The sequence below is a fragment of the Vicugna pacos genome, chromosome 20 (genome assembly GCF_048564905.1).
Source record: "Vicugna pacos chromosome 20, VicPac4, whole genome shotgun sequence".
NCBI lineage: Eukaryota > Metazoa > Chordata > Mammalia > Artiodactyla > Camelidae > Vicugna > Vicugna pacos.
Genome location: NC_133006.1, coordinates 25,656,693 through 25,682,320, shown reverse-complemented (window position 1 = coordinate 25,682,320; position 25,628 = coordinate 25,656,693). Strand labels below are relative to the sequence as shown.

Genomic DNA, 25,628 nt, shown 5'->3' with positions numbered 1-25,628 from the left:
GGGGGAGAGAAAGGAATTAAAAAAAAAAAAATCCAAACACCAGAATGAAGTGATCCCCCTGCCCTGGCCGAACGCCAAGGAGGAAGCAAAAGGGCGGAGTGGCGGGGTTGATCATAGAGAGGACCGCGCCTCCGGATTCCTAGGCGGGCAGCGGAAGTAGCCCCGTGGTCCTGGGCGCCTTTTGCTCCGCTGTTCTGGGCTCTTGGTTGGCTCGCGGGGTGTTGGCTCAGGTTTTCCGTTAACTACCGGCCAGGGCTAGTCTCCGGGGAGCACCACCGGCCATCCCCAGAGCGGCGGGTGAGCGGTCGGGCTGCGCCCCAGCCGGGCTGCAGAGTGCCTCATGTCGGTTGTCCCGCAGGGCAGAGATGGGACGGGGAAGGGTCTCTGCGGCATGGGTGTCCTGTTCGGCCCCCAACACGTGCACAGAATGCTTGATAACGAGCTCCAGTGACAGTCTGCCTCTACTGTTCAGTTTGGCTTTGTCGTTATTTTGTCTTTATAGTATAGCGTAAACTAGGTACGGATTTTGGTTGATCATTCTCATTCTTTTATACACAGTGGAGGCGGGGCGGGGTGTCGGGGGAATGTCTCAACTGACCGAGAGGTGCTTTATGCTTTACTCCCTGAACGAACGCTGTAACCATTTTTTGGCTTTTTAGTGTATTCCTCCCGTGTATAAATAAGTAGTTTGATTCTTTTAAAGGTCATGAAGGTTTTACTGGAAAAATAACTGACTCTGCCCATGTGTATATTGTCATAATAAGATTACTAAGGTGCGACAAGATCCATTTTCCCTTACCTTTGTTAAGGATTAAGAAGCCTCCTTTTCCTCTACCGGATATCTCAAAGCCCATCCTGCCCTGCTGAAGCAGTTCTATGAAGGGGATGGTAGGTTGTGTGTGTGCATAAAAGACAGCCTTGACAAATGGGCTCTGGTGGCCCCCAGCCTGTGGCTCATGTACTTCTTTTCTTCCTGAAATGTAGTTCTTATAAACTAAAAAGTCTTCAAATTCTGTGAATGTGACATTACTTCCCACAACAGTTCTATACTAATATTTATGTAGCACTTTTCTGTATATCAGCAGCCAAGTGCACTTTTTCAATAATTCTGATCTATTTTTGTGGAGCTCAGGAATATTATCTTACCAATATTCCATTATTCAGGAATATCACCTTGGTGGTGAGTCTTCATTACTAACAATATAAGTTCTTGACTGCTCTGGTTATTTTGCTGTTTTAACAGTGGTTCTCCTCCCACAGGAGCGCTCTGGTCTTAAGATTCCTCCTGATTCCTGGGATGTTAAGACAAGTGAATCCTATCCTGAGCCATTGCAAATTAAGATGTCCACCAAGTTGAGAGAAGGTGCAGCCTTGACTCCCGTGGTCCACATTCGAGAGGAGCATGAGGGTCTGAGAATAGTGAAGGTAGAGGAAGAGGAGGACCATGCTTGGGAACAGAAGCCTGGACAGCGAGGAAACGAGTACAATTATCAGGAACTCCTCCGCCGGCGCTTCAGGCAGTTCCGTTATCAGGAGGCCCCTGGACCTCAAGAAGCGCTGAGCCGGCTTCGGGAGCTCTGCCAAAAGTGGCTGCAGCCTGAGCTGCACAGCAAGGAGCAGATCCTGGAGCTACTGGTGCTGGAGCAGTTCCTGACCATCCTGCCCAAGGAGCTCCAGGCCCGGGTATGGGGCTGTCATCCAAGGAGTGGAGAGGAAGTGGTGACTGTGCTGGAAAATCTGGAGACAGAACTTGGAGACAAAGGACAACAGGTGGGGAAAAGCCGTTGTTCATTTATGAGTGCACCAAAGGTCTGCCAGCAAAGAGAGTGGGCATAGGTAAGCAAAAGGGTTTTATGACCAGATGTGCTGGGCTGAAGCATTGTCTTTCTGTTTTTCCGTTAAAGCTCTGCTGCTTTTGTGAATTGATTAAGATACTGGTTTCTTCATCATTCTGCTTCCTGTGCCCATAGGAAATTTTCTTTTTAATCAGACTCTGAGGTTTTAGTTAACTCTTGCCATATTTCAGATTCTCTCCTAAACCCAGCTCTACTTGCATGTCCTTAGGTCCCAGGCAGTGCACACTACAAACAAGTGCTGTGGAAGGAAGTAGAACCTGGAAGCCTTGCAGGTCAGTCACTGACTGTCCAGCTGAAGTGTGATCCGTGGGAGCACATTCCTCTACAAGAGAATGGTAAGCCTTAGAACGTGAATCTTTGTGACCTTTTGGAAGCACTGACTATAGCATCTCCTAGGAAGCAGTATTTCTGGTGGAAAAAAGTGGTATTTGGAAGTAGAATAAATTTAACACCAAAAGTTTGTTTACAAAGTGAGCATATCTAGAGTTGATTTAATTTTGAATTGGGATATGTGGTATTTTTTAACTGGGTTTTGACCGTGGTTTACAATTCTGTGAGTCCAAATCATCAAGGAGCTGTTTTAAAAATACAGATGTCCAGATCTAGTATAGATTTACTACAGTGGGCCCTAGTACTATATTTTTAATTAGCTGTTATCATAGAACAATAGTGGTAGCTTACATTTTAAAAATTCAAGTAGTATAGAAGGATATAAAATGAAAATTAAAGTTCCATACCTGAGAGTTTACCACTGTTAACATTCTCTAGTATACACTCAAGTTTTTTCTGTGTGTATTCAAGCCCCTCCCCTCTTTTTAGTGCAGGTGGTATTGTAATGTACTGACTATATTTTCTAATTTTCTGTATTCTTAATGCTGTGGCATTTGGGGTCTTGATCCTGGAGAAGCTGTCCTTCCCAGGGCTAGCTGATTCCTTGAGATAGCAAAGGACTCCCCTGCAAGTGGACCTTTCATATACAAATCAACCAATCCAGAGCCCACTCCTCCAGTCATCTCCTTTATACAACTTTCAAACACCAGGCCAATACTCCCCTTGCCCTAAATCACCCGAGGGCCAGGTGCCAGACAACTAGGGCACATCTCTGTAGCCCAGAGCCTGCCAGAATTATCCACACTATCCAATCCTAAACTTACGCAGCATACCTGCCCCGTCTTGCCCATTCCTTCCTGGGAAAACTCCAATAAAAGCTCTAGGTCTCGCTCTAGCCCTTTGCCCTTCTGCCTCCTGACCAACCTTGGTGCTTTCTCACATGGCCCTGCGTGGCAGGCTACGCATTCTGTTCGTGGGGATCTGTGAGTGTAGTCCTTTCCATGTCTGCCTGTCTTACCATGCCTGATTAAAACAAATCCTGGGTACACTTTAACATACATATTATACATACCACTTTGCATTTTGCTTTTTTCTTTTTACCTAATGAGTATATTCAGAACATTATTCACTCATGCAACAAATATTTATTGGACACCAACCATGTGTCCAGCAGTATTCTAAGCACTGGGGACACAGTGGTGAACAGGATGGCCAATGTCTCTGCCCTCATGCAACTTACATTCTACTTAAATCAGTGGGTACCACAATCTTAGTTCCTTCATTCAGTTGCAGTCAATGTTTGTGGCCTAGATAAGACATGAAGAAATAATATTTTTCTTATCAATAGACTTACTTTATTCTTTCTGATGTTTAGTTTTCTGCTGCATACATGTATTATAATTAATTTAATAGTCTCCTACTGATGCACTAGGCTGCAAAGCTATGGTGATTACCTCTGGGGAAAGTAAAAGGACACCACGTGTTGGGGAAAGATGAATGGAGATTTGGACTTTTTACTTTTACACCTTTTGTACTGTTGAAAATTTTACATGAGTATCTGTTCTTTTTGTAGTAGAAGTAAACGGTACAGGCTTTGGCTTCAGATAAACCTGGGTTCCAGGCCAGGCTTTACCACTTCCTAGTCATGTGATCACGGGCTAGTTACTGAATTTCTGTGTTTCAGTTTCTGTATCTATTACCCAGCTCATCTTGTGCTGTTAGCACCAAAAATTGGCTGAGCACTTTGTGTTTTAGCTGTCCATTTCCATGTAACAAACCACCCCAAAACTTAGTGGCTTAAAGGAACACCCATTATATTCTCTCTCACAGTTCTGTGGATTGACTGGGATAAACAGGGTGGTTCTTCTGCTGAAATGATACCAGTTTAAGCTACAGTTATCTGGGGGCTCACCTGGGCTGTGATGCTCCAGATACTTCACTCCCGTCTCAGACCTTGGCAGGAGACGGCTAGGAAACTGTTCTGACGTGGATGGGCCTTGGGTCTTCTTACACTCTCACTGTCCATTTATCTCTTTAGCCCGGTAACTACACTTCTTGCATGGTGACTCAGGGATCTCCAAAGCACCTTTTTATAGTCTTAGTCCTTGAACTGACATATCATCACTTTCACCATATTCTGTTGGATAAAGCAAGTCACAGGCCAACCTAGATCCTGTGTGGGAGGGGGATGGATTACACAAGGGATGAATGCTGCAAGGTATGTTCACTTGGGACCCTTTGAAGACTCTGTGGAAATTTTCATTTCTTCCCTGCCATTCTGAGTTCTTAGATCTGGGCTGGGGCCCTGAAGCCTTTTATTTATTTATATTTATTTTCTGTGACTCATAGGTACGTTGAGTGTCAGAAACCATTAGGATAATAACTCTGATTATTTAGCACAATGCCTGATATTAGTAAGCATTCTGTAATGGTATCAATTACTCTTACTAGTCTTTCTTCCAAACCCTTACACGGGACATGTGGCAATCATAATCAACTTGCTCTTTCAGCAGGAGGTGAGGCGAGGAATATGACTGGTGAATTTGCTCTGAACCAGATTTCTGAAGAAAGGAATTCACTGGATGCTTTCCAGGATCCAAAGTGTGGAGAAACTTTTACTCAATGTAGGGGTAAATCAGAACAGCCAAAGGTCAACCCCACAAGAGTAAAACGACATAAGTGTAAAGAGTGTGGGAAGGCCTTTGCTCAGAGCTCGGGGCTTGTTCGACACTGGAGAATTCACACTGGAGAGAAACCTTATAAATGCAACCAGTGTGGGAAAGCCGTCAGTTATAAATCAGCCCTTCTCTCACATCAGGAAATTCATAATAAAATAAAACGCTATCAGTGTAATGAATGTGGGAAAGCCTTCAGTCAAAACACGGGCCTTGTTCTTCATCAGAGGATCCACACTGGGAAGAGACCTTACAGGTGTAAAGAGTGTGGTAAATCCTTTAGTCAAAGTTCACACCTTATCGGACATCTGAGGATCCACACTGGAGAGAAACCTTTCAAATGTAATGAGTGTGAGAGGGCCTTTACTCAGAGGTCAGGGCTCATGGAACATCAGAGAAGTCACACTGGAGAGAAACCCTATACGTGTAAGGAATGTGGGAAAGCCTTCCGAGGGAGCACCAGCCTTACTCAGCACCTGAGGATCCACACCGGGGAGAAGCCCTATCAGTGTGAGGAATGTGGCCGAGCCTTCATCCAGAGGTCAAGCCTGGTTCGTCATCAGAGGACTCACAGAGGGCAGAGTCTGTGTCTGTATCCTAATTATGAGAAGGCCTTTAATCATAAACCAGGCCTTACTGAACACTTTTGAAAGCTATGCCGAATGCAGACCCTGTCATAAATTCAAGAGATCGGGGTGTGGTGTCTCCATTACCATTGTTATTCTAGGTAGTCAAACTAGAAGAGGTTCTGATATCCTACATCAGGTTGAAAGAAACTGGTAACTAGCTTCTGGAGCAAACCATTCCCATTTGGGCTTGAGTCTGTGGTGGATGCTGTTATTTCTTTCTCCCATCCTATTGGTCCTTCTCCTTTGTGGTCCTTCAGCACTTTTGCTCCTTGAATTCACTATCATCACATACCCTGAATAGCCTGACGATACAGTGGCTCTCAGATTTCGAACAGAGAACCCCTGAGATCGTTAGTGTGCATACTATTTGCAAAGGAGAACTTAGCATGATGAGTGAGGAAAGTGATGTTGTTGTTAAAGTTATATAAATGAGGGGTAATCTAGGTAAGTTGAGTCTAAAAATGACTCCTCAAGAAAAATAAAAGACCTCTAGTAACACAGCTTGCTGTTTTGTCACTCTGTTGGTGAGGGAGGAAGTCCTGCCCAGTGGTTCTGCGAACGGCCAAACACATGACACCAGACCCTGGCCTGGACAGATGAGATTGACAGCAGTTTATTAGTCACATATACTCACAGCCCAGGGGAGGAGGGCCACTTGGGAGCAGAGTGAACAAACAGGAGCTTTGGAATGCAGGCTTTGTAGTACAAGATGGGGTGATCCCTGGTTTCCTTGGGGGGATGTGATTGGCTTCTTTGAATAATTCTGTGGGCAGGGAAGGAGGTGAAACCCCTTAGGTTGAAGACCAGGTGGAGTGCAGCTAGTCCAGCTGGTGGGGAACTAGCCAGTGGGGATCATTTACTGTTGCGTGGGAGGCATATATGGCAAGAGCAGGGGAGCCCATGGTTAGGCCTTTGGGTCCCTGCAAGGCTCAAAGATGTCAAGGCAACACAGGAAGTTTTAGGCCTTGCTGCTCACTCTGTCAACTTAGAAAAAAAGGCATAGTTTTTAGGAAAGAACTATGTGTATCTGTGTCCTCAACTCTGCTCTTTATTCATGTCCTTTTTTTTTTTCTTTTTTGTTTTAATCTCAGCGATATACATTTCTCCTCCAGTTTATCTCTAAGGGAAAAAAAAATCCCAGAAATACCTTTGACCATCCAGCACACCAGCTGGACTTGATCACATATCGGTAGTGGGACTAAAGAGACATCAGGTAGCAAGCAGAGTCTGTATTGCTTCTCTTATGTGCTTCTGACTTTCTTATTGCTACAACCCAGTAGATACCTCAAGCTCAGCTCCCTCACTCTCCTCTGTAATCACCTGGATGCTTATGTCCTCATTATGCTTTAGTTTATCTTTTCAGCCACTGGAACAGTCTGAAAAGCATTGGTGTTGTCTTCTACTTAGACTTTGAATGAAATGTGCTTTTTACTATTAGGAGAATTTGAGAAAGTTTGTAAGTTCAAAAGTGTATAAAAGTAGAGTATTTCACTATATTCATATTTTTATGGGGACGGGATAAATACCAACCAAGAAAACTCTGCAGGTGTTAATCATTCATCCTTACTGCTATCAAACCACTTATTTTGTCTTGCCTTGTACAAAATACCTGGGAGATCGAAGTCTACAAGGTCAGAGGGAAATCAGTAAATACCTATGACAAAAATAGAAGTGGATAGAACATTAAATTTCCCTTAAGTTAGACACTTTGAAATTTAAAATACAGACTTTCACAGAACACTTGTACATTTGAGTAATTTTCAGCCAATTGTATGAATTCTCCCATGAAATGTGCTGATGCACTGAGCTTTCCTGGCAGTAGGAACTATGCCAGAGATGAAAACTGGCATCCTTAGGATCAGATACATTTGGCGGACGTTTGTGTAGCTCATTCATTGTTTTTAAGAACTGAATTCTCTGCCAGCTTTAAAAATTTAGATTTTTATGTAGAAATATGGATTTCCATATTATTTTGAAAAATTAAGATCTGGTATCACAGTGCAATCTCTTACCCTCCAGTTTATTCCGTGCCCCACCCTCCAGTTTCATTTGAATTTGTTTATCTGCAGAATCACTACTTCATAGGAGGGTTTTGTTTAGTGATAGAGGTAAGTAAATAGAAACAAGATGAAGTCATCCTTAACCTTTTTGATAGATTGTTTGCAAAACAGCAAAAAAGACTCCAAGTCTGGCGTCTTTTCAGCTACCGTTTTACGATGTAGCTTTCCTGGGTGCAATGGGCGACTCACAATCACCAAGAAGACGCCAGGCTGCTGTCTAGGAGACTGGGTCCGCAGAAGCTGTGATTTCAGCTGTGAAGCGGGCTGAGCCCCAGGAAGGCGGCGTGGAGAGAGGTAGGCGGCCCGGCGGCCCGACGGCGGGGTAGGGAGGGAGAAAGGGCTGGGGACCGCGAGCCAGGCTGCAGGAGAGATCATAGAGCAGCCCAAACCTCCGAAGTTCCTATACAAACCGGAAGTAGAGTCTCAGGGACCGAGATCCTAGGAGACTCGTCCAGGTGTGTACATGTGTGCACGTGTCCGCTCGCGTTCCGGTGCTTTTCCCGCTACTCTCCAGAGAAGAGCCGGCTGTTTTCCGGCTCGGGGTGAAGACTCCGGGCTCCAGAGCGGATTGTAGAAAAGCTGGGGAGTGTGGAGGCGACCCCCTGCTTTCCTTGCCCAGCCCTGGCTGCCAGGTGCGCCCTCACCCCCGGGAGACCTCCAGAGTGCCGGGTGTTACGACGCAGGCGCGGGAAGAGTGATGGACTGGGTTACTCCGGCTTCTGCTGCCCTACGAAGGCCTGTCTCCGCAGCCTTGGCAACAATTTGTTCCTAAACCGTTTGGCGTGGTTTGTTACTGCTGTTTTATTTTCTAAAGTTCACGAGCTTATGTAAGTGCTTGGCTGCCCAGGTAATTGTGTTGTTTACAATACGTTCTTATCCCCCAGGGCCCAGGAGAGTCTTCACCTTGACTCTGTACCCAAAGTCAAGTGAATTTTGTGGTGAGCCATCACAACCCAAGATGTCTAAAGTTTGGTGTAACTCTTGACTCCTAGGAGCAGGAGGGCTTGCACATAGTGAAACTGGAAACAGTACATGCTAATACAAGAAATGCTTTTATCTCTGATGCTTGTTAATTAGCAGGTCAGCACAATCCAGGCTAAGCAATGGAATTTCATTAGGTAGGACCTTGGGAAAAGAGGTCTGAGAAGATTAACAAACATAAAAACACACTTCCAATTTTTTTTTAAGACGAGAAATCTTACGATATTTACAGGACAGTATACAAGATCCTTGCTTCTGACATTTAAAGCTGATAGTGGGGGCATTAGGCTAAATAAGCACAGGAAACAGAAACTTAACAACTACCTTCTTTCGTTGAAGCCCTCAAAACTTTGGTGGGAACGGGCAAAGTAGGGAGGAGAGAACAAGCCTTTCTTCCACCATTTGAAACAATACCAACAACAATCTGGGGAAAGTTACACTGACAGAGTCTAAAGTCTAGCTACCGTGTTCCTTGAGGGGAGAGGGTTCTGGGCATAGGACAGGGGAGATGAAATCACCCACAAGACTGGCAGAAGAGAGACAAACAGCTTAGCGATGCTGGCCGCGAAGCACCCTACACGGAAGCGAGCAATCATTTTTGTATCTCTTGTTATCAAGCACTCCTCCAATAACACATTTTCAGTTAAGAGATCCTGCCGGGTTCGCAAGAAGCAAGTGTCTGAAACTTTTTTTTTTTTTAAATTTCAGAGATCGAGGAATTGGGCTTAGTATTACCTGTCACCGCAGAGCGGCCGCTTCCACCGGCCTTCCTCCCGAACCGTGGGAAATGAACAAGCGGCACACCGGCCCGATGGGGTTACCAGGAGATGCTGGGCACGCGGGCGGAGGCGGGGCGTGACCTCCGGGAGATGCCGGAAGCTGGCCGCGCGCCTGAGCTTCGGGTACCGAAGTCGCGGTCCTGCGCCCCTGCCGGGTGAGTGTCCCGGGGCGTCCAACGCCTGGGTCTTGGGTTCGGCCCTGCGAGGCCCTGGACGTGCGGAGCCGCGTGGAGCAGCCAGCATCGGCCCTGGTTCCGGCGGGGGACGCCCGGTGCCCGGAGAGGCTCGGGGCTGCGCTGCTGGGAGCAGGCGTCTGTCTGTCTTGGAGGCTCCGGGAAGGCCGGCCCCAAGGCCTCCCAGACGGGACCTTGTCCCGAGACTGGGGAGCCCCTTCTTGGGAACTGGACTTTGACACTCTGACGAGACCTGGGCCTCCAAGCCCAGGGGAATCGGAGTGGGATTTTGCCCTCCATTTTGCCAGATTGACACGAACACATGAATAATTTTCTGGCTGTGATTCGTAACTTTTCCTCTCCCACGGGTTGGGTCGTTTGTGGTCAAGTATGGAAAAACTCTGTGCCAAGTGGTAAGTTGAAAATTCTGCTTTAAGCTAGGGGCCACATACACGTATCTAATGCCGAATTTGGAGGAGTCTTCCTCCCTTAGGCGCAAGTCGTCATTCTGCACCGCCCTCCCCGTTCCTGCAGTTACGCAACTTTACTTATCTCTATAACACATTATGCACTTTTCATATTTATTGTGTTTATTGATCGCTACAACCGGAATGGACGTTCCATGATAACAGGAATCTCTTTGCTTTGTTCACGAATGCGTTTTAAACACCTAGAACAGTTTCCGTACAAGATAGGCCTCTAAATAAATGTGGGTTTAATGAATGAATAAAATTAGTTACCGTGGTTACAGGTCTTCATTCTTGTGTGGGTTCTTGAAGTATTTGCTATGTATCTGTTTATCACTTAAAATTCTTATTCCCCAGGGTGCCCTCAAAAGCCTCCATTTGAAATTCTAGCAGAAGATATGATGGCTGTGGACACAAGAAAGTCTGCTGGCCAGCCATTCCAAGCCCCATGGGGTCTGCAAGGGCCTGTGATGGTGAAAGTGGAGTTGGAGGAGGACCACCCCAGAAATCAGGGTCTTAGCCTTCCAAAGAACCAGCCTCCCACCTGGGAGATCTTCAGGCAGCAGTTTAGACACTTCTGCTACCAGGATTCCCCCGGATCCATCTGGCCCTGAGCCAGCTCCGGGATCTCTGCCATCAGTGTCTCAGGCCAGAGATGCACACCAAGGAACAGATCCTGGAGCTGCTGGTGTTGGAGCAATTCCATCCTGCCCCAGGAGCTCCTGTCTCAGGTGTGGGAACATCTTCCAGAGAGCGGGGAGGAGGCAGTGACCATGCTGGAGAATCTGGCAAGAAAGAGAAATGTCGACATAGGAGGAGACTAGTCTGATGTTGCGGAGAATCTAAGAGCAAAACTTTCTCAAGTGTGGAGGCTGTGAGAGAATAGTGGGGAAACCCAGCATTCAGCAGGGAACTGAGCTTCTTGCTAAGCAAGTCCTGTAAGGAGGGGAAAGGTGAGAAATAGCAGATTCAGGGATAGTGAGTAAAGATACTGAAGGCATTTTATAAGCATCATGGTCCTTACTTTATAGGTCACTCAACATTCACAGCAACAAAGTAGGTGGTATCACACATGGAAACTTAAGTTCACAGCAAGGACACATAGCCAGTAAATGAAGTGACAGAAACAAGATTTGATCAAATTTTGTTCTGCTTACCTTTCTGGCAGCTTCTCAGTGCCCTGGGCCCTGGTTTCTCTCTTCTGCCTGACATTGTCTCTGGGGGGATATTTCTTGGGTCCTCCTCCTTAAGATTTAGTCTCTGTTAAACTCTTGATATCCTTACAGGCTTAATGGGTGCTGCTTGTCTCTAGGTTTCAGCCTGTGCTCTGAAATGGAAAATCCTTTTGCAGACAATGACCCTTCAGACACTAGATGAAGACTCTTCATGTACCTGGGTTCAGCCTCCAGCAATCTAGTTCAAGGGTGAAGGACCTGAGCCCCAGTCATCAGAAGAAAGAGGTGAGGCAAGAATTTCTCCAGGGAATTTGGACCAAAATGAATTCCTCATTGGTTTCTTTATGGAGTGTGACATGTAATTCCTTGTAATGAGAGTTGTTAAAGGATCTGACAAAGGTGACACTTTAGGTAATAATGATTAAAAGGTGATAATTCATCTCAGAACAGCCTTAATATGTTGCTTTTAAATATATGTCATTGAATTTTCTGCAGATCGTCTATAGCAAATGTTACTGTCAAGTATTTTGATGCTGACCTTATTTAGATGGTGATGAGACATTAACGTTGTAAAACTGTACTGACTTTTTTGAAAGTTACCTCTTATTATTACCAGAGAAGTATATATGCATTGAAGAAAGTTAGAAAATACAGAATCACAAAATAAGAAAATAAAGCATGATATTTTATCTCCCAGAGGTTATGATTAATGACTTATTTTTATCTGTATATCTTTTATATGTGCACATATGTGCATACACACATACACATGTACATTTTACCAAAAAGGATTCATAACTTTTTAATTGAAGTATAGTTGGCTTACAATGTAGTGTTAGTTCCTGGTGTACAGCATAGTGATTCAGTTATACACACTCATATATATATATATATACATATACATATCAATATACATATCATACATACATATACATATCAATACATACATACATTTTCTTTTTTTTCTTGACTACAGTTCCCTGTGCTATACAGTAGGACTTTTCTGTTTATCTATTTTACATATAGTAGTTTGTATCTGCTAATCAAAAAGGGTCATTTCTATGTGCTATTTTATAATCTGTTTTGTTCTGTTAATAATCTTCCCTTTTCCTTGTCAGTACATTTTAATGTTATCTAAACTCAATCCAAATTCAAATTGGCCCATTTTTTCCAAACTGTCTTTAAAGCTGATTTGTGCAAACCAGAATAGAATCCAGGGCTACATAATACATCTGGTTGTTATGCCTTTTGATTCTTTCTTACTTTGAACAGTTTCCTTCTCCCATTTTACCCCCACAGCCCAGACTTTTTGCTGAGCCCAGGCCAGTTTCCTAACCTTTGGAGTTTTCTGGCTGCTTCCTCACTGTATCATTTACTTTGCTGCCCATGTACCCTGTATTTCCATAAACTGGAAATTAGATGTAAAGCCTTAAAAGATTCAAGTTCAACATTTTGGCTAGAATTAAGTAATAGTAGACATTAATACCTAGGTTACCCACTGTTAAATCACTGGCATAGGATGGTGATGGTGTGATCATCCATTGAACAGCTAATTTTTTCCCTTGTCATGGTGTAGTGTCACTTTGGCTCCATGCGAATGACCTGTTTCCCATCAACAAAATACAAAATGTTTGAGAATTCTTGAATGAATCAACCATTTTATTTATTAAGGGTTGCAGAATGATTTTATAATACTATGTTATTAACTGGCATTCTTCTTTATAGTAAAGAAATCATCAAATCATCTATTTGGTCACTTCATACTATGCTGTCACGTTTGATGGCTTAGTTTTACTCCTTTATTTATCAATTTTCAAATTCAGGGACTCATTGAATAAGCACCTTAAATAGTGATATGATTTTTTAGGGCTATCTCTGTGTTAGAATCATTGTGGACTTAGGAATTTTCATTGAGTCAGTGTGTTTTAAATCCAACACAGTTATTACTCTGTTTGTTTGTATGTTCGTTTTTGTTGGAGAAGTAAGTAGGTTTATTTATTTATTTATTTTAATGGAGGTCCTGGGGATTGAACCTGGGACCTCGTGTGTGCTAAGCGTGCACTCTACCACTGAGCTATGCCCTCCCTCCCTTTTATTTCTCCTTTTAATGCTCAGACTGACATGTTTTTGCCCTGTGTGGATGTCTTCCCTCTTGCTCCTGTCTCTTTTTGCCATGACCCTATTAATTTTTGATCCTTGTTTTCTGAACAAAATTAATTGTCCCTGGCTCACCTTATACTTCCCCTATACCCAGATCTGGAATCAACCCTTTCTGAAGGAGCCTTGGTTCCTTTTTATGGAGAATACTATTGAGGTGTAAAATCTGGGTGCTAGGGGTGTTCTTTATCACTAGGGCAATAGTGCTTATGGGACATTTTATCTGTAGAGCTAGATGTACATTTTTTTTCCCTAAAAAAATAGGAGTTTATATTGATGTATTCAGTTCTGCTGTACCACCACAATGTTCCGTCATTTTTCTATATTGTGTTTTGTTTTTGCATTTCTCTTTGTTAATTCCTTCCTTGTGTTCTCCTTGTTTATTTATCCCAGGAAGCATAGGGGGGAATGAGACACAGAAAGGAGAAAAGCCAATAAAGTATGTCTAAATGAGCAGATTATCTTGGTTAATTAGTTGTCCTTTTTGTTTTTTAACTTTTGAGCTGAATCTGTATATCTATTACTGATATAAATGTTTGATGCTGTAAATATTTCATTGAACACTGGTTTAGATGAGTCCCAAATGTTTTGAAATGTAGTGTGTTTGTCATTTTCTAGGAAATCTGAAGTGTATGTTTGTATTTTGCCTTTGAACCAATAGTTTTTTGGAAGTTTTAAAAGTTTTTAGATGGAAGGGCTTGCTTGTTTTCTGATTTTGTTATTGATTTTAGATTTATTGCATTGTGATCGGAGAATGTTTGTGTTATTTACACCTTTTAGAATTTATTGTGGCTTTCGTGTGATTCCCCAAAATAGTAAGTTTTCATTAATGATCACTGCACATGTGCAAAGATGTTCTATTTTCAGGATACAGAACTTAATATACATATTATCTATGAGATTTAATTTAGTGATTTCATTTTGTAAACCTTTTGTATGTTTATTTATTTATTTGTCCATTTGGTGTTTTTTTTTTCCCTCTTAGTGTGTAGGGAAAATGTGCCTTTTTTTTTTTTTAATGTAGGTACTGGGGATTGAACCCAGGACCTTGTGCATACTAAGTGCACACTCTACCACTGAGCTATACCCTTCCTAGAGAGACAGAGAGAACAATTGAAGTCTACTATTTGTTTTGTCTCATTATGTCATCTGTAATTTTTACTCTAGGAAAGTTTGTTATTTTCTGCGTAATTATTCATATCTATTAAATCATCACTGTAAGTTGTATTCTTTATTTTAACATTACAAAGTACTCTGTCTCATTTTGTGGTTTTGGCCTGAATTTCACCTTTTTTTCAGAAATTGAGATCATGATGCCTTCTTTCATTTGCATTTGGTTAATTTACTCTTGTTCATCCTTTATTCATAACTTTTTTCAATCATTTTATTTTAGATATATCTCTTGTATATATAGTAGAGTTGGTTTTGCTCTGTGCTCAGATCTAGTTTTTTTTCTTTTAATAGATAAATTTTAAGCCATTTGCATTTATTGATATGACAGGGCAGTTATATTTGATCTTAACATAATTTTTGTATGTTTTTTGTTTTACATGTCATATATATACACAAATATAAAAGTATAAACATATACACACATATACACAACCGTATGTGTTAATGTATGGATGGATATACGTGTACATGCATATGATTTTCAATGTGTGGTTTGTTTTCCCTCCTCCTCTCTTTTTAATTGTTTTAATTCTTATAGTTAGGAAGCTTTGTATTTTTGTAGTAGTGGTATATTAGTTGCCAGTTGCAGCTTAACAAATTACCACAAAGTTAGCAACTAAACGACACACGTTTATTATCACATAGTTTCTATGAGTCAAGAGTTTGGTTATGAGTTAGCAGGGGCCTTCCACTTTTGGGTCTCTTAAAAGGTTACAGTCAAGATGCCAGGGATGGGGTCTCATCTGTTGTATCTGGGGGGAATCCACTTCCAACCCTTCTTAGATGTTGGCAGGATGCAGTTCTCTATTGGTTAGACAGAGGGCCTCAGTTCCTTGCTGGCTACTGGCCAGAACCTACCTTTGGTTCTTTGCCACATAGGCTTCTCCATATGGTGGCTTTCTTCATCAGAGCCAGCAAGCCAGCAAGGGAGTGTCAGTAGAGAAAGTCTTATGGAAGGTGGAACTTATAGTCTTATGTAATCTTGGAAGTGACATCCTGTCTACTTTCCCACATTCTTGTGGGAACTCAGCCGTGCTTTATTCTTTTTTACTCCCACACTTGTATTATTCCCACTGCTTCTACTTGACTGACATATTTCTCTGAACCTCTGACACTAAATAAAGATATAAGATCCTCTGTTAAATCTAAAATAAAGACTAACCCTTCTAGCTGTCTGTCTCTTAAATTATTTTTGAGTTGCCTTTTCTCCTCTGGTTGTCTGGTCTGTTGTTTCAGATGGTGGTGTGAGGACTGAGAACTTGACATTTGACGTGAAGCAGGAACCTTGGGAAGGAACAGAACCATATAGGGAGGGGTCTGGTGGACATCATGAAACTATGTCTCAGCATGCCAAATACAGAGGAGACCATGAGCCTAGTGGAAGTTTGGAAATGCAGGATGGGGATGCCACAAGTGAAAAAACATATGAATGTGATGAATGTAAGAAAACCTTCACCTGAATAAGAGGCCTTCAGATGCATAGGAGGAGCCACTCTGGGGTGAAACTGTACCCGGATACAGAATGTGGAAAGGCTTTCATCAGACATGCAGAACTTACGCAGCATCGGGGGCTTCATAGCAAGGAAGAGCCTTATAACTGTAAAAGGTGTGGCAAAGACTTCAGTCAGAAAGCAGGCCTTTTCCAACATCTCAAAATCCACACTGGAGAAAAGCCCCATCAATGTAATAAATGTGGCAGATGTTTTAGTCAGAGATCGGTCCTTACAAAGCATCAGAGTCTCCAGGCTGGAAGGGAACCATTTGAATGTGTATACTGTGGGAAAGCCTTCTGCCACGGTACAGACCTCGCTGCACACAAGCAGTTCCACAGCAAAGAGAAACCTTATGAATGTGATAAATGTGGGAAAACCTTCAGGCAGCGTTCAAATCTTACTGAGCATCAGCAAATTCACAGTAAAGAAAAACTCTATGAATGTAAAGTATGTGGGAAAGCCTTCACTCAGTATGCAGGCCTTAACCAACACCGAAGAATCCACACTGGAGAGAAGCCTTTTGAAAGTCCTGTATGTGGACGAGCCTTTAGCCGGAGCTCAGAACTTATAATCCATCACAGAATTCACTCAGGGGAAAAGCCCTATGAATGTGTGGAGTGTGGAAAAACCTTTAGAGTGAACTCAACCCTGATCATACATCAGAGAAGCCACACTGGGGAGAAGCCCTATAAATGTGAAGAGTGTGGTGATGCCTTCAGTCAGCACTCAGGCCTTAATAAACACAAGTTAGGAGGGAAGCACGGGGACCCTCCCAAACCAAGAAAGTATACGTGTGATGAGTGTGGGAAGACCTTTACTCAGGTAACTGGCCTGAGGAACCACAGAAGATTCCACACTGGGGATAAGACCTACCAGTGTCCTGAGTGTGGCAAGGCCTTCACGAGGGGAGGGCATCTCATTGAACATCAGGGGATTCACAATAAGGAGAAGCCTTACCAATGTAAAGAGTGTGGCAAAGCCTTCAGTCAGAAGACAGGTCTTAGTCATCATCTTACAATCCACACAGGAGAGAAACCTTTTGAATGTTCTGAATGTGGGCAAGCCTTCAGCTGTAAGTCAAATCTTAATAAGCATAAGAGAGTCCACTCTGAGGAAAAATCCTATAAATGTGAAGAGTGTGGGAAGGCCTACAGGCAGAGAGCCACGCTGATCCAGCATCAGAGAGGCCACATTGTGCCAGGCCCCAGCAACAGGGTGAATGAGGTAGAGCCCACAGTGGAAGCTCAGCCCTGATGAAGCACCAGAGAATCCCACTAAAATGACTCCTTGCCCAGATGTTTGGTGACAACTTCAAGTAGAATCCAGAATTCTTTTCTTAACTGAGATAAAATGTTCTGTGAACTTCATTATTTAAAGAACATCAGAGATACCACATAGAAAAGTTGTTACGAAGATCATGTATGCTGGAAAAGTTGAGAATGTAAAAATAAACATCAACAAGAAGTTTACCTGTGATTACTTTTGTTAAATGCAATGAAATGTCAGTTAATACAATGAAAAAGTACACAGGGGTAGCTGTAAATGTATGTATTTTTTTTTTACTGAATTCATAAGCTCTTATGTTTTGCTTTTTAAAGTCATTTTGATTTCTAACTAGCTTTAGCCTAATATTGAAATTGCTTCTCTTAGTACCAGTTGAGGTCACTGGAACATCCAAGAGCTTGGAATGTGTGAGGTGAGTTGTCTCTGTTTCACTCCCACCCTGGCTATCTAACCAAGCCTCTGACTGGAAGTGGGTGGCCTGCAGACCCTTCCTGATCCCCACCCCCAGAACTAGCATTTTCTGTTGAATAAAGGATATATTACATTCTAAGTGATGTGGAGAACATAGAGGTTTTGACCTCCAGTAGATCAAAATCTAGTTTGACCATCACGACTGAAACACAGAGGATACATATCTTTTGTGAATGCAGCTCCTTGAGCTCACAACAGAGAAGGATGTGAAAGAAGAGGGGAAAGCAAGCCTTTCATTCCAGCATTTTCCACCACCTACAAATGATATTGACACAACTGAAACCTCTCTGAGCTTCAGCACTGCATATGTCCCTCAAGTCAATGATGTGAGGGGACTTCTTTGCTAAAGCCAGTAATAGTTTTCAACTACTGGAAAAAGATTTCCTCATTTTTGTACTGTCCACAATATAACAGCTATAGATGTGACACATTTTAAAGTTTAATCTGCATCATTCAACACTTTCTTAAATCTAGACAGCCAGCAAAAGAATAAACTGCCCCTCCTTTCCTTTGATTGATGTTTCCATGATGTGTATCTTTTTCCGTCCTTTTATTTTCATTTCAACTCAGGAGGAGAAGGAAATTCTATTACATATACCTGTATTTTTTGCTTACCATGTTCTGTTTTCCTTCCTGATGCTCTAAGTTTTTTTTTAAAGTCATTTTCTTTCTGTTTAGATAACTTGTTATAGCCATTCTTCTAGGGTAGCTCTCCTGGTGACAGTCTCCTGATTTTCCTTCATCTGAAATTATCTTGATTTCCCCTTCATTTCTGAAGGATATTTTTGCAGAGTATAGTATTCTGGGTTGACAGTTCTTTTTGTCAGCACCTGAACAATATTGTGCCACTTCCTTTTGATTTCCATAGATTCTGATGAAAAAAATTCAGTTACTGTTTTTCTCCCCTACAGATAAGATGTAGTTTTTCTTTGGCTACTTGAAGAATTTTTCTTTGTCTTTAGTTTTTCAAAGTTTAATTAACATGGGTATATGTGTCTTAGTATGGGCTTCTTTGGGTTTATCCTGTTCATGATTAGCTCAGCTTCTTGAATCTGTAGGTTTATTTCTTTAGTAAATTTATGGCATTTTTAACCATTATTTCTTCTAGTACTTTTTCATCCCCCCTTTCTAGGACTCTGGTGACATGAACATTAATCTTTCATTATAGTCCCACAGATCCCTGGGGTTCTTTTCATATTTTTTCCCCCTGTCTGTTTTCTTTGTTGTTCAGATTGGGTAATTTCTTTTGTTCTGCCTTCCAGTTTAGTCATTCTTTTGTCCCTTCCCTTCTGCCACTGAGCCCATCCACTGGGCTTATTTCAGTCATTATATTTCTAATTTCTTACGAGTCCATTTGGTTCTCTATAGCTCCTATTTCTTTGCTGAGCCTTCCTATATTTTCATTTGTTTCAAGCATGTTTGTAATTGTTTGTTCAAGCATTTTTGTCATGACTGGTTTAAAATCTGTTACATAATTCCAACATGCTTGTCATCTTGGTGTTAACATCTGTTGATTGTCTTTTTTTCATTCAGTCTGAGAACTTCCCACTTTTTGGTATGATGAAGGATTTTTGACTGAAACTGAGACATTTTTGTATTATATTTTGAGACTCTGAATCTTATTCAAACCTTCTGTTTAGGTGAGAGGGTATATCTCAGTGGTAGAGCGTGTGCTTAGCATGCAGGAGGTCCTGGATTCAATCCCCAGGACCTCCATTTAAAGAAAAAAAAAAAGTTCTGTTTAACCTGCCTTTCTCTGACACCACTCTGGCAGGGGAAGAGAGGGCACTACCTCATCACTGCAAGAGGTTGATACCCAACCTCCATTGACACCACCACTGGGCCTCCATTAACACCGCAGGTGGAGAGATCCTGGTTACTTCTGAGTGCTAAGGAGCCCAGTTCCCCACATGGTTTGTGCTGACACCACAGTGAGGGTGACCTTGTTACTGGTGGATGATGGTGGAAGTTCTGACACTTCACTAGGCTTCCTCTGACACTGGCCCGACAGGGAAGTGTAAGGGTGCCTTATAATTGCCAAGTGGGAGTGGAAGTCCAAGATGTCCCCATGGCCTTCACTGACATCACCTTGATGGGGATATTTAGGCATGTCGTTATAGCTTGGTGAGGGTAGAAGTTTGGTTCTTATCAAAAGTCTGTGTTTGTTAGTTTTCTCTGCTACCTGTTTTCGTATGCTTCAGGAGAGCCACTGATGAGACCCTGTAAAGGGAGTCCTGTCCAGAAGGCTGAGAGCAGGAATCTTTGTTTCACTCATTAATATATCTCAGCACTTTAGACAGTACCTGACATGTATTAGCTGCTTCATAAATATTGAATGAAGGAAGGAAAAGCTATTCCTGGGTCTAGTGCAGCTCTGAGTTAATTATCAGTGGCTGAGGCCAGAGACACACATCAAGGAGCTGATCCTGGAGCTCCAGGTGATTAGTTCCTCCCCACCCTGCCTGAGTTTAAACACATAATCCAGGGGAGAAAGACAAATATTAAGTGATATGTGTGGAATCTAAAAAATAATACAAATGAATCTATATACAAAACAGAAACAGACTCACAGACGCAGAAAATAAACTTGGTTCCAAAGAGGAAAGGGAGAGGGGGAAGGATAAATTAGGAGTATGGGGTTAACAGATATAAACTACTATGCATAAAATAGATGAGCAATGAAGATTTACTGTACAGCACAGGGAACCATATTCAATAGCCTATAATGAAAATATATATATCTGAATCACTAAGCTATACACCTGACACTAACACAATATTGTAAATCAACTATACTTCAATTAAGAAAATAAACATAATCCAGTGGAAGTTAGATCTTTGCTGTGGAGAAATCTGGTAGAAAACAGCCTAACCAAGTAAACAACTAGTAAGAGGACAAACTGATACCATACGACTCCTAGAATGATTCCTTCACTGAGAAGGACACGTTATCACTTCTGTGGTATTCCTGGTAAAAAACAAACAAACAAACAAACATAATAACCTAAATCTAATCATGAGGAAACATTAGACAAACCCAAATTTAAAGAAGGGGGTTCAATAGAACAACTGGCCTGTGGTCTTCAAAAATATCAGTGTTATGAAAGACAAAGAATCAATGAAGAATTGTTTTAGATTAAAGGAAATTAAAGAACTAGAACAACTAAGTTCAATGTGTGAGCCTAGGTTGGATTCTAGATTGGAACAAAATGTACAAAAAGACATTATTAGGACAACTGGCATAATTTGAGCATGGACTATCCATTCAATCATAGTATAGCATCAGTATTCAGTTTCCTGAGTCAATAATTGTATTGTCATAAAAGAGAATGTCCTTTTTTTGTTTTTGTTGGGGTAGGGGCAGTAATTAGGTTTATTTCTTTCTTTCTTAATGGAGGTACTGGGGATTGAATCCAGGACCTTGTGCATGCTAGACAGGCGCTCTACCACTGAGCTATACCCTTTCCCCTGTAATGTCTTTTAAAAATAAACAACCATTTTAAAAATAAAGAAATGTGGGCCAAAAATCATCATCATCATTGATTCATCAGAGATTCTAGGAAAGCAATTTTTTCAACTACAGAGCCAGTCTCACTTGGCAGAGGAATGGGGGTCTTAATCTCAAGGTCGAACCAATACCCAGGGAATGAGTGCCCCAGCATTGGGCCAATTTCGGAGACGCTCCTGTATCCAGCTCATTAGCATTCCTGAGTAAGAGAACAAATCAGCCATGCTCCTCACCAAATTTTTCCTATATCTGGTCTCCCGGAAACAGAGAAGGAGGACGATTTGGAAGAAAGGTCTATGGTCTTGTGACCGTCCGAAAGCTACTTACTTGGGTGGGTGAAAATCATGGCTCTGCTAGAATCCAAATCTTAACACGTGAAAATATTGGAACCTCTGCTTGGTCATTATTTACCCTAATGCCACCAACCCGCTCGCTTTGAATATTTCGAAATCCCAGGATCATCTATTAACGGTTTACCTATAGAAAGAACGACAGGCTATACACTCGAAGGGAGGAATTTTGGGCAGTTTTCCTGGGATTTCACACCATTTCAGAAACTTAAGTGCGCATCCCGGCAGGAGCGAGAAAGGCTGTACCCACTTCACCACCGCCGAAATTCCCTACAATTCACCAGTTATTCTCCATCGATTTTTCTTCGTACGTCTGGGGACAAATAATTCTCGGAGAGGGTGGACAGGAACTGGTCCGCGGCTCCCTGGAGGCTGCAAACAGGGACAATTTTGAAATTTTAGCTCTGGGCAGCTGGTTTGAGTGGGGTTTGTGAGCAGGGGAGAAGAGCCAAGAGGAGCGCGTTATAGGGCTAGTTACGATCACAGCTTTCCCCATCTAGGGAACCGAAGCCCGGAGCGATATTCTTCAAAAGCAACCAGAAAAATTGAGGGAGGCCTCCACCTGCATACTGAGTAGATTCCGTTTCCTAGCTTTTGGTATGGTATTTGGCAAATTGGGTCCTAAGAATGGCTTCTGGTTTTCCGTAGCTCTGCTTCGCTTTAAGACTTTTGACACCGCAGGTTTCCCTAAAACAAACCACTCAGTGAAACTCGATCGCGTCTCCATTGAGTCTTAATGGAAAATCATGTGCAGTTTTCGCGTTTGAAATTCTGCGCGCTAGTTGACAGCATGGACGGTGGAGATTGAGTGCCCGGTGTGAACCGCAGGGCGGCCACTCTGCGTGGGATCCTGGGCGGGGCGCACCTTACCAGGCGGTGCTGGGATTCCCTGAATTAATGCCTGTAAAGCGCTTAGGAGAGTGATCGGCAGAGTGGGCGCTATGGAGGAATTTGCCATTTTTATTATTTCCCAGCTATGAAAGACTTTAGAAGACGGAAACCAGGAATTATGTAAACCTACAGAGAGCGCCCCATCCCCACCGCGTCCCCCGCCCGCCCCCACCCCCACCCCCAGGAGCATGTCAGGTTTAGCAGCATCGCCACCAACTCGTGCTCCGCGGCCTTCTGCACTTTTCCAGGAATAAAGTAAGAGCTAAAGCTTAGAGCGTGGGGGCATTGCTGTCGAGGGGTCTTCACCGTCGAGTGGAAATTCTTGCGGCCTGTGGGCCGGAGAGCACTTCTCACGCAGCTGTCAACCTCTGAACCACGATGCTTTTCAATTTCGTAGCTTTATCTCCATGCCTTTAGGTTGTCGATTTTTAAAAAACCCAACAGTGGGAAAACACTTGTAGATTACTACATGTAGATATGTATTAGTCTTATTAATGATCACATATTAGAATGTTTTACTTAATCATATGTTACTTAACTCAACACTCGATTTTGGTGGATATTGGGTAGTTTCTAACAGCTTAACTATTGAAAGTAGTGCTCCACTGTGCTATATATAATGTATGTGTATGCGTATATATGCATATTTTTTTCACACTGGTGTTGGCATTTCTCTAGCGTAATCCTCTGCTAGTAGGTTGACTATTGAGTTTAAAGAAGGGAAAAAGGAAGGAAGGAAAGAAGGAAGGAAGGAAGGAAGGGGGAAAGGATGATATGAACTTTGTAAATTTGAATAGATCTTATGCAATTATCCTTCAGTCTGATTGAGCCAGCTTACACTTGCATGGACAATATTTCAGAAATCTACAGTGGGAGTAGGGGAAGGAGAATGATATATTATTGTTTTAAATGACATATACTTATATAAGTTAGGCAGAGCATCTTTCACTACATCGTTAAGCATTTGATTTTCTTCTGTAAATTGACCGTACATGTCTTTTGGTACTTGTTTTCCTGTTGGGTTTTTTCTTGAGTACAATTTCACTTAATTAATTATTAGCCTATTATTTGTTTTGTTAGTAATAAAAACAACTACCATAATATCAAATGACATACACAGCAATTGCTATTTGCAAGACAATTTTCTAAGAATTTCACTGATATTAGCTAGTTTAATACCCATCATAACTTTATGGTATTAAAAAAACTAGGGTTATTAACCTAAAATGTTTAGCTAATTGAAAATATCCTTTTTAGGTACCTTAATTCTAATGCTTAGATTTGATATTAAATCTATGAACGATAGCTACTACTTGCTTACACTGACACTGGTGTAATAAGACCGAAACAAATATATTCCCTGCCTTCTTGCTGTAGAGACAGTGGTCTAAGTCAAACTTCAGTGAAACTCTTAGTTAACAGCAGAAACTCCTTACCCCGCTACCCCTGTCCCACCTGCTTCCCCTAGGAATAGTTCTGAGTCACTGATGTGAAATGAGGTTGCCTTTGAGTCTCTGCAAGGTAAGTGTGAGCAGTAGGGATAACTCAAAGTGTACCAATATACTCGTCCCACTCAAAGGAACGAATACTGTTTCATTCAGTATTGTGGATGAAGTACCTCTAATGGTTGTTTTGTGGTGACCGAAGATATTTTGAAATTTGGTGAACTCGTGTGAGAGAGCAAAGACACCTCTCAACAAAGTTGAGACTAGAGCTGAGATTTCCTAGAGAGGAAAAAGACACACATTTTTGTACAAAAGAACATTTCAAACTCCAAAATTCTGCACTAAATATTTAAAAGTGCACAAACTCTCACAAGTGGAGGAGGGCTTTGAAGGTCATTTTATCACAGCGATTGTCAGAGCTGGAAGGGACATTAGAGGTTACTTAGTCCGGCTTCGCTAATGGAGCTTAGGAAAGAGCCACAACCAGGACCTGCACCCTGAGTCCTGAATCAGGGATTGTCAACCCTACCCGCTCTTCTTAGCATTTATAGCAGTCAGGCTAAGCCAGTCTTGTGCCACGGTACAAACGACTTCCCGTTAGGGCTCTTGTTCGCCTCTACTTTTTTCCGAGACACGTTTTCAAGCGTTGCTGATTTATCACAGACAGATCAATGCCAAGTCCTAGAGAGGGTTACTAAAGACTAAAAGAGGGTGTCTCCTTGTTGTCGGGCATATTACAAAAACAAGTGGAAAGAAATCGTAGAGCCAAGTTTCTGGTACCACTCAGAAAACGGGAAACCCGGGAGAAGTTCTAATCAGGAGGTGGGGAAATCGGTCCCTTAGATGCGGGGTGAAACGGCAGAGAGATCCTGTGACGGTCCAGGTGTTTGTCACCCGGACACTCAGAGCTGGAGAGGAGTCGGCAAGCCAGGGTTGGCTTGCGTCCAAAAACGTGTGTCAGGCCTGGTTCCACCTGTTTTTAGGTATTTGTCAAGTAACTTTAGCACTCTAAGTGTTGTTCATCAGTTTTGTGGTGGTTGTGAAATGTACTTTAAGACAATGGACTCACCCTGTGGTTGCGATTAAGCCAGGGAAAGAGCGATTAAATTATGTATGGCTACAAAACGTCTGGCAGTACTGCAGGAAGAAGTTGAGTCATTAAGAATTTTTGTGGGACGAGGTGGCCGAGTGGTTAAGGCGATGGACTGCTAATCCATTGTGCTCTGCACGCGTGGGTTCGAATCCCATCCTCGTCGGTTGGCTGAGCTTGGGACAGGAGAGCATTTCTTTTTGGCGAGATCTCACCATCCTGTTCTCCACTTCTTCGCTAGCGTTTGTCGTGGCTGTGATTTTAATTTATTAATTGACGTACTTGATTCATGTTTCATTCTCCCACCAAATTTTCATTCCCTTACAAGTTTTGCTTAGCAGAAATTTCCCATGGAGGAAATAACTGAAGAATTGAGGACCGTAGAAAAACATTGCCTAACAAATTTAGAGGAACTGATAAAATTCTCTATAGAATAATGTACACAAAAATTATGTATACTGAGCCTTGTGGATTATTTAAGGCATTTTCAGGCTAATTTTATCTCTACTGCAATTTCTGTCTATTATCTCTAATAATAACTTTAAAAACAATAGTTATTATCTAAGGATGCCTGTCTTTGATGAGGAGGAGTGAGCATCTCTTCGAGATTTGACAAGACTAACAAGTACACACTACAAAAC

At 42.3% G+C, this 25,628-nt stretch overlaps 2 protein-coding genes and 1 non-coding gene across 6 annotated transcripts; all 3 read left to right on the top strand.

Moving 5' to 3' along the window:
* The first annotated feature begins 826 nt into the window (after positions 1–826).
* Positions 827–5,990, top strand: LOC140687755 (zinc finger and SCAN domain-containing protein 23-like). 2 transcript variants are annotated; one of them, XM_072945484.1, is made up of 4 exons: positions 827–888; positions 1,261–1,770; positions 2,065–2,191; positions 4,697–5,990. In XM_072945484.1, exons 1-4 carry the CDS (start codon positions 877–879, stop codon positions 5,509–5,511), a joined length of 1,464 nt encoding a protein of 487 aa, XP_072801585.1. In that variant the 5' UTR covers positions 827–876; the 3' UTR covers positions 5,512–5,990. The 2 variants fall into 2 exon arrangements, with proteins under 2 accessions (XP_072801585.1, XP_072801586.1); XM_072945485.1 differs by having other exon boundaries at positions 830–888; positions 4,700–5,990.
* Positions 5,991–9,381: 3,391 nt separating this feature from the next.
* Positions 9,382–17,417, top strand: LOC116284406 (uncharacterized). 3 transcript variants are annotated; one of them, XM_072945495.1, is made up of 3 exons: positions 9,382–9,465; positions 11,302–11,410; positions 15,692–17,417. In XM_072945495.1, exon 3 carries the CDS (start codon positions 15,931–15,933, stop codon positions 17,200–17,202), a length of 1,272 nt encoding a protein of 423 aa, XP_072801596.1. In that variant the 5' UTR covers positions 9,382–9,465; positions 11,302–11,410; positions 15,692–15,930; the 3' UTR covers positions 17,203–17,417. The 3 variants fall into 3 exon arrangements, with proteins under 3 accessions (XP_072801596.1, XP_072801594.1, XP_072801595.1); XM_072945493.1 differs by having other exon boundaries at positions 11,263–11,410; XM_072945494.1 differs by lacking the exon at positions 9,382–9,465 and adding an exon at positions 10,666–10,681.
* A 7,654-nt stretch (positions 17,418–25,071) lies between these two features.
* TRNAS-GCU (transfer RNA serine (anticodon GCU)) lies at positions 25,072–25,153 on the top strand. The gene has a single exon. It is a non-coding gene; the product is annotated as a tRNA-Ser (tRNA).
* Positions 25,154–25,628: the final 475 nt, after the last annotated feature.

Excerpts from the sequence above, each read along its gene's own strand:
- LOC116284406 (XM_072945495.1), top strand. The coding sequence starts at position 15,931 with ATGCATAGGAGGAGCCACTCTGGGGTGAAACTGTACCCGGATACAGAA.
- LOC140687755 (XM_072945484.1), top strand. Across the intron at positions 1,771-2,064 it reads TTGGAGACAAAGGACAACAG|GTCCCAGGCAGTGCACACTA; the intron begins GTGGGGAAAAGC and ends GCATGTCCTTAG. Across the intron at positions 2,192-4,696 it reads CATTCCTCTACAAGAGAATG|CAGGAGGTGAGGCGAGGAAT; the intron begins GTAAGCCTTAGA and ends TTGCTCTTTCAG.